The sequence below is a fragment of the Hypomesus transpacificus genome, chromosome 14, assembly GCF_021917145.1.
Source record: "Hypomesus transpacificus isolate Combined female chromosome 14, fHypTra1, whole genome shotgun sequence".
In the NCBI taxonomy this organism is placed as follows: domain Eukaryota; kingdom Metazoa; phylum Chordata; class Actinopteri; order Osmeriformes; family Osmeridae; genus Hypomesus; species Hypomesus transpacificus.
Window position 1 is genome coordinate 12,024,762 of NC_061073.1, and position 7,021 is coordinate 12,031,782.

General features: G+C 43.1%; 2 protein-coding genes across 6 annotated transcripts; both read right to left on the reverse strand.

Moving 5' to 3' along the window:
* Positions 1-250: 250 nt before the first annotated feature.
* On the reverse strand, positions 251-3,523 carry LOC124477097 (hyaluronidase-5-like). Of its 5 annotated transcripts, none has more exons than XM_047034652.1 (5): positions 3,261-3,523; positions 2,792-2,832; positions 1,871-2,520; positions 1,633-1,722; positions 251-1,466 (listed from the first exon to the last, which is right to left on the reverse strand). In XM_047034652.1, the coding sequence occupies exons 3-5, from the start codon at positions 2,507-2,509 to the stop codon at positions 1,050-1,052; spliced, it is 1,146 nt and encodes a 381-aa protein (XP_046890608.1). In that variant the 5' UTR covers positions 2,510-2,520; positions 2,792-2,832; positions 3,261-3,523; the 3' UTR covers positions 251-1,049. The 5 variants fall into 5 exon arrangements, with proteins under 5 accessions (XP_046890608.1, XP_046890607.1, XP_046890604.1 ...); XM_047034651.1 differs by having other exon boundaries at positions 3,257-3,523; XM_047034648.1 differs by having other exon boundaries at positions 1,871-2,832.
* Positions 3,524-3,793: 270 nt separating this feature from the next.
* LOC124476946 (hyaluronidase-5-like) lies at positions 3,794-6,508 on the reverse strand. Its single transcript, XM_047034410.1, has 4 exons — positions 6,434-6,508; positions 5,224-6,175; positions 4,843-4,932; positions 3,794-4,336 (listed from the first exon to the last, which is right to left on the reverse strand). The coding sequence occupies exons 1-4, from the start codon at positions 6,463-6,465 to the stop codon at positions 4,007-4,009; spliced, it is 1,404 nt and encodes a 467-aa protein (XP_046890366.1). The 5' UTR covers positions 6,466-6,508; the 3' UTR covers positions 3,794-4,006.
* Between the last annotated feature and the right edge of the window lie 513 nt (positions 6,509-7,021).

Consider the following 7,021-nt stretch of genomic DNA (forward strand, 5'->3'; position numbering starts at 1 on the left):
GTTTGAATGTGTTTTCACTGAGTCATTGTTGGATGGTTTGTGCAGACTATCTATCTGGCTACAGATGTCTTTTGTATTCCTCTCCAGAGTCTGGGTCCCTTACGTCACTCTGTGGTTGGAAAGACAACCTCCCCTTGAGAGGAGTGTACTGTAACCCCACTCAAATCACAGGCAGTCAGCCCCCATCATATCAGTCTTCCAGTTTCCCACAGTTCACTTCTCAGTGTGTCGTTCATGTTTATTCAGCAGAGTATTTTCAGAGAAATTACCAGAACATCAAAGATTCTGAGAAATAAAGATATTTGTGGGTTTGATATTGGTTCACTCTAAAGTTACATCCCTCTGACAACACTGATTAACTCTATACACCATAGTGAAAATCTTTCTGAATATGTCATTAGGTGACTACAGTAACTATGACCCAAAATACATGTTTGCTGTTGCAGTTGTGCATTGAAATATCACTAAGAGCACAAATATAACTTATTTAAAGTGTGCCATATTAAAGGTTTATATATGCACTGCACTGCAACTCAAGTGTGGCACATGTGATTCTCCATCGAGTAAAATGGTTCAGGGCGATGGAGTGCTGGCCCCATCTACAGGTGAAATGTGTGTACTGCATCACAATTCTACCTTTTTAAAGTAGTCAAATTTTTTGTCAGAATCAGATCTCACTCTACCTATGGGTACACTTATATACCCGTTTATTTGTTCGCCAAGTTGAGAGGCTGTTATCTCAGACAGACTGAATATTACCACACTGTCAATTATGTGACATGTAAACGCCAGCAGTACCTTTTGTGTTGTAGATTTGTAATACCCATACAAGCCAGATCAATCTATTCTGAGGATTTTGACAGTTTTTTATATTATTCAACTTGAGAATAAATATTTGTTGTCTCCCAGTATGACATCCCTGTGTACCGCATTTTGGTAATATGAGCTTACAACAAAACTAAAAATCCCAAGCTTCCCAAACATCAATTGACAATATAGCACAGTGCGCTGCAAATCAAATGTAAATTGTGTTTGTCGGAAATATATTTTTACATTGCTGCAAAACACATGGATAACCCAATCATGGCTAGTAAGAGAACATTTGAGAGGTGGGAGTTGACACTGTGGTTCGGCTGTGTGTTCTTAAACTTCGGGATTGTATTCAAGGTAACTGGGAACTGGCAAGGTTCCTCAGAGTAGCACATACAGTCAAATTTCTCAGCAAACCAGTCAACGTCCTCTTGGGACATTTCACCCTTCACAGCCAGTTCACCGTTCTTGTACCTCTTGATCTGGTAGCGCTGCGGGTCAAGATGGAGGTAATCATCTCTGTCCCAAATCTTCCTCACACAACGGCCCTTGGCCTGGCATAAAGCCTCACTGCACAGTCGGGTTGCCATGGAGATGTTGAGGATGTAGGGGTTCATGATTGTATCCAGGTGTCGCCTGGCGTTTAGGCAGGAGACCTTTGGGGAAATAGGATCACAGATTCATTTATTAGTTATGTCATTTTATCTTCTATTGAATCATATTTTTTCATCCATCCAGAGATTGATCCATCCAGAGATTGTGTGTGTGTGTGTGTGTGTGTGTGTGTGTGTACATGTCACACTACAGGCAAGTGAGAGCTACCTCTGACTCTGTGACGTTCATGTCTCCCCAGGAGACGACGCCAGCAGCTCCGAGGGCAGCCGCCTCCCCAACCGTTTTCACCAGGTCGTACTGGAAACCAAATTGTTACTGGACAAAGTGCTACCACACCTGAAGGTAAGATTACACGGAGCAACGCCTCTCTGCCTGTGTTTTGTTTTCACCGATGGCCAAAACGTCTGTCAGGCCAGTTGAGAACGGGAAATGTGTATTAACCAACCTCAGACATGTAGTCATGGATACTGTCCTTGTAGACTGGACGGATGTAGGCGTAGACTGGGATGGAGTAGTTTTGGTTGGGCAGCATGGACACCCTCATTGCTTCCTGGATGCGGTGGCGAACGTACAGACGTGCTTGATAGGAATCTCTGAGTATCAGCTCTAGATAGATGGATGGAAAGAGAGCGGTGGACTCTTTCCAAAGCCACATCAGTTTGTCGTTCCTTTGCTTCTCAATATCGGGACACCTTCCGGAATAATGTTCCATATCTTGTTTGTAGTCGTAGTTGTAGCAGTCCGGGTACAGAAAGTACCCCCAAAGCCTGTTAGGCCTGAGTCTGATCCCGAGACGGAGAGATTGGATGAAGTATATCTTCGCTGCTTTCTCAAACACCATCTTGGCTCTGTCTTCCGCTTCATCATCAGACACCATTGGATTCTTTTTTTTTACAACCTCGATTGACATTTGCCGATAGATGTCCTTGCTCCCCCAGTTGCGAATCCATTGAGGCCGCCAATCCTCAAAGTCCAGAATGGCAAGGCCTGGTTGGTCTTTAGGGATGTAATATTCAATGTCATCTTCAGCTAGCTTGCGGTGTTCCTTGAAATCGATGAGTTGGGGAAGTCCTTCGTCATACATTTCTCCGGTGTCTTCGTCCATGTGGGGGAAGATACCAAAACGGTCAGTGTAGAATATGGAGATACTTTGGTTAGTTGCAGTCTTCAAAGTACTGCTCACTAACTGGAAGTAGGACAAGTCGAGGCCCATGCTAAATCTGGTCTCGCAGAGTTCTGTTGGGGCGTTCCACATGAATAGAAAGGGATAGTCGGAAACCACAGGTGTGTCTGTTTTAGGAAGGGCCTTGGTGGTGTGCAGTACAGTTGTTAGGAGGAGTAAGTTTAGGAAGTGAATTCCACCTACTGTAACACCAGTCAGATTCATTTTAGCACGGTGCTTTGTTCCTTGAGGAAAGCAAAGCAAAGTTTAATCAATAATAGTATTGATTGAATATTTTAAGATAATCCTCCATTAAGTCTAGATGGTGATAATAACTGAATGGCAACACAAGCAAGGGAGATCTGACTTAATTAGCTAGACTGATAGCATTTTGGTCTCTTTTTGAAAAAGCATTATTTGTTTTTGTTTTGATATGATATTGACAAATGTAAATACAGCATGTATTGTGACATCATCGTCATCCAACAGCACCATCTCATTATCAATCCCCACCAAGATTGATAAAATAAGACTAATACAGTTATACAGTACTTGGCTTTTTTGTTTGCAGCCAAAACAGGTGTATGGAAATATCGCAGCAATCACAACACTTCATGTACAATCTAGACATAACCAAGTTATCATTTAAAAAGGATAGAATTGTTGTACCAACTGGATTTGCAGATTCCAAATTCCTCAATGTCCACGCGACAAGTTCTGTCAATTCTGTCCTTAGATGGTTAACTCTTCGCCATAACCCTCCCTCTGGACTGCATCCCGTCTGACAGTTGAAATAGCTTGTCCTTTAAATAAGATCTGCAATAGCTCGGAGCCAAGCTCAAGTTCTAGATCACAAACACCTGTGGAAACTTGTCTTGATCGGCATAAATCACCCTGCGTACTTTCATTAGGATTTCCACAGGTTGTAAATGTATGGGGGAGGTGAGGAAAGAGGACACTCATGACAATGTATTTTGGGTGGTGCCTATTACTAAGAACTTGGCTGACTATTACATACAAGGAATGTTCTCTCACCTCAATCAGCTTTGCCTGTATACATTTCTTAACATGGTTTCCTTCTGAACAATGTGATCATATTTAAATGTGCTGAGAGTGAGGTGTTTCTGTATACATTCTTAGAAGTACCCATTAAATAACACTGATGTGGATTTTTATTTTGCACAAAAATAATGTTTGCTTCTTAATCAAACTGATTTGATTGATGATATACATATAAATAATAATTTCAAATATTCAAGTCCTGAATTCCAGAAAAATCATGTATAATCTTATTGTGAATTACATGGAATTATACTCTGAATTTAGGTATACATACAGTACATTCTCACACCACATGGACATGTCTTGACTCTACAAATCAATCGCTGTGGTGATGTAGTGTACATACTGTACAGTACGCTAAACCTGAATGGCTATAGGCTTGCTTGGATAAGATAGTCTGTCTGAGCAGGTGTGACCAGTGTAGCATTGACAGGTGAATTTATCGGCCAAGAAATTGAGGTCTGCAGAGGAGGGCAAGCCAACAACCATGTACTTCTCTTTCAACTTCAGGATATGGAAGTTGTCAGGGTTTAAGTGAAGGTAGTCTGTGGAATCATAGTTCTTTCGGACACAGCGGCCATTGCCCTGGCACAGGACGTCACTGCAGAGCTTGGCGGCGGCAGTCACGTTAGCGATGTAGGGGTTCAGGGTGCTTGTCAAGTATGTAGAAAGAGTGTCACATTCTGCCTGAAATGAGAAACAGATAAGACAAGCCGTCAGTGGGGTAGAAGGGGGGAAGTTGACAGGGAAAACAATGGAATAGTTAGGGCCATCTCTCCACATAATTATTTGCTCGACCTGGCAGTGATCTTATTATGTATTAGAAAAGTAAGAATCCCTGTATAAGAATTAGTGTATACCTAACACTAAGTGTATCCTGAACAGTGGAACAGTGAAGGGACATTGCTATGATGGGTGTACACACAGTAGCCACAAATAGATGCAGCATGCGTCAACGGTTAAATGATCAGCATAACAATAATCATTGTGACACTGTATCCTCATGCATTTGTGGGTGTTGCAGTCTTTACTGGAATCTTGTCTACTGTAACGTGAAAGTAATTCCAGAGGATGTCCTAAATATAACTTGAGGAACTCAACATGAGAATTGTGTTCTGTATGGAAGCAAAAGAGAGACAGATTGAAAAACTAGGATGAAAGGTTAATTAGGTGTATTTTATGTTAGAGCTTACCTTGCCATTGTAGTCTGCACTGGCACCCCACATCACTGTTCCTGAGGCTCCAAGGGCTGCACTTTCTCCTACACTTCTGACCAAGTCCTCCTGAGAGATGGAAATGCAAGTGGTTTCGCTTATAGAGTTAACGCCATGCAGAGGTTCAATGTGCTGAATGAGAGCAAACGGAATGAATGAATCTACTGAGACAATTGTAGTACTGTAGGATGATTCTGAACAGTGTTTCAAAGCAGTTGTGTATCAGTATCAAATATACCCTCTAATTGCCAGCAACAAGCATTTTATTCAGTTGCAAGTATTAATCCCGCTTATGAATCCCAGTGACTAGTTCTGTAACCGTGAGCAGTCGAATTGAATCGATCTGAAGTGAGCCTTCACCTGACTGAGGAACTGTTTGTTCTGGTCGCGGTAGAGCGGGCGTGAGTACACATAGATGGGCACAGTGTACGGGCGCTGGGGCAGGGCCGCCACCCTCACCGCCTCCTGAATGCGATTCTGCACAAAGTATGCCGCGTTGGGGCTGTCGCTCAGCGACAGGGGCAGGTAGATGGAAGGGTAGAGCGCTGTGCTGGATTCCCACAACCACAGCAGTTGATCGTTGAGTTTCTGGGTGTTTACCGGACATGTTCCTGTGTAACCCGGCTTCTCCCAGCCGTAGTTGTAGCAGTCGGGGAACAGGTAGAAGCCCCACAGCTGGCTAGGCCGGATATTTTTCCCAAGCATCATGGTTTCCTGCATGTAGTTCCTAGCAGCGGTTTGGAACTGCTTCTTGGCAGTTGGGATGACTTGGTTTTGAGGCAAAGTGGGATCTTTCTCTTCAGCGTAAGAGATGGAGAGCTGCCGGTAGATATCCTTGGATCCCCAGTTTCTCTCCCATTTCGGGCGCCAGTCTTCCCAGTCGATGACGGCCAGGCCAGGGATGGAGTCTGAGGGCATGAAGTGGGCGATGTCATCACTGGCCTTCATCAGGCTGGCTGTCAAGTCGCCCTTTTGAGGAATTCCACCGTTGTACTCTTGTTTGGTGACTGGGTCAACGTGGGGATAGAGTCCCAACCGGTCTTTATAGAAGAGGGTGAGGAACTGACTAGGAACGGCAGCCGGAGTGGTCACTGCATGGAAGACCGAGGTGTCCAGATGGATCTCCAGCTGCTTGCACACATTGGTAGGAGCATTCCATAGGACCACAAACGGGTGGCCATCCATTAGTGGAGGTTCCGTTGTAAGCAAGGTTAAGGCAGGAACAAGGCAGCCCAGAAGATAAATTGTGAGAGTGGGGATCAGCTGCCTGGAACATCTCCTCACCTTTATGTTCTGGTCCATGTTGACTTTTCTATGGATCAAATAAACATATGGATTACATACGAGAGTGGAAAGCTAGGTCACCATTCATTGCAGAGTTCATCGTTTGAAGGATTCTCTCAATTGCACAGAGAAACGGAAGGAAATTCTTTGAGTGTCGTAATGATAGACCTCTCCATCTTCACATTGGAAAAAAATGCTGCGGAATAAATATGTTCCCAAAGCTGTTGATGGAAACTTCACACTTCACAAAGAAACACCACTGAAAGACTGACTGGTTGGTTCTTACCTGTGCAAAATGTCGTAGGAATGCATTTCCATGCTATTTGCATGGCTTTATAAGTACCTGGCTACAGCAATCTAATACTTTTATGTAATGTTGTTTCAAGAACTTCTTGAACGTGGAAATGTTTGTAATGCCCTGTGATATCACTCAAGTGCTTTTTCCCTTGTGGTATCATGAATGTCTGGTACTGGGCAGTTTTAAAACCCTTGTCAGATAGAGTAAAGGCAGAACAAGGACGATTAAGGCTCATTTGGTTCTGTTTTGTCTGGCTGCCAACATAAAGTCCTCCCATATAGTGGTCTGTGGTACCTGAAAATTGCAGGTATAGCGATAGATCATACCTGTAATTGTGGAGCTATTTCACAAAGTCTGGTCTATGTTTGAATTTTTGACATGTGTTATGGGACCTTGGAGCTAAACCTGTTATTATGTGCATACATGTCCGGGAAGAAAGGAGAACACTGAAAAATACTTTTCGTTTAACGTTACGCTAGGTATCTTATTGTCTGAGATGTGATTTAATGTTTGACATGCAGGTGAAAGGTAGAACATTTTTTAAGTTGAAAAATGTGCATGAACAAGCATTATTGA

Bases quoted from the DNA above. Each gene is read 5' to 3' on its own strand.
- LOC124477097 (XM_047034648.1), bottom strand. From the start codon at position 2,812: ATGAATCTGACTGGTGTTACAGTAGGTGGAATTCACTTCCTAAACTTA. The intron at 1,723-1,870 runs GTTGGTTAATAC...TTTGGTTTCCAG, and splicing joins TCCATGACTACATGTCTGAG to TACGACCTGGTGAAAACGGT. The intron at 1,467-1,632 runs GTAGCTCTCACT...ATTTCCCCAAAG, and splicing joins TGAACGTCACAGAGTCAGAG to GTCTCCTGCCTAAACGCCAG.
- LOC124476946 (XM_047034410.1), bottom strand. From the start codon at position 6,465: ATGGAAATGCATTCCTACGACATTTTGCACAG. The intron at 6,176-6,433 runs GTAAGAACCAAC...TTTGATCCATAG, and splicing joins TCCTACGACATTTTGCACAG to AAAAGTCAACATGGACCAGA. The intron at 4,933-5,223 runs GTGAAGGCTCAC...TCCATCTCTCAG, and splicing joins ACAAACAGTTCCTCAGTCAG to GAGGACTTGGTCAGAAGTGT.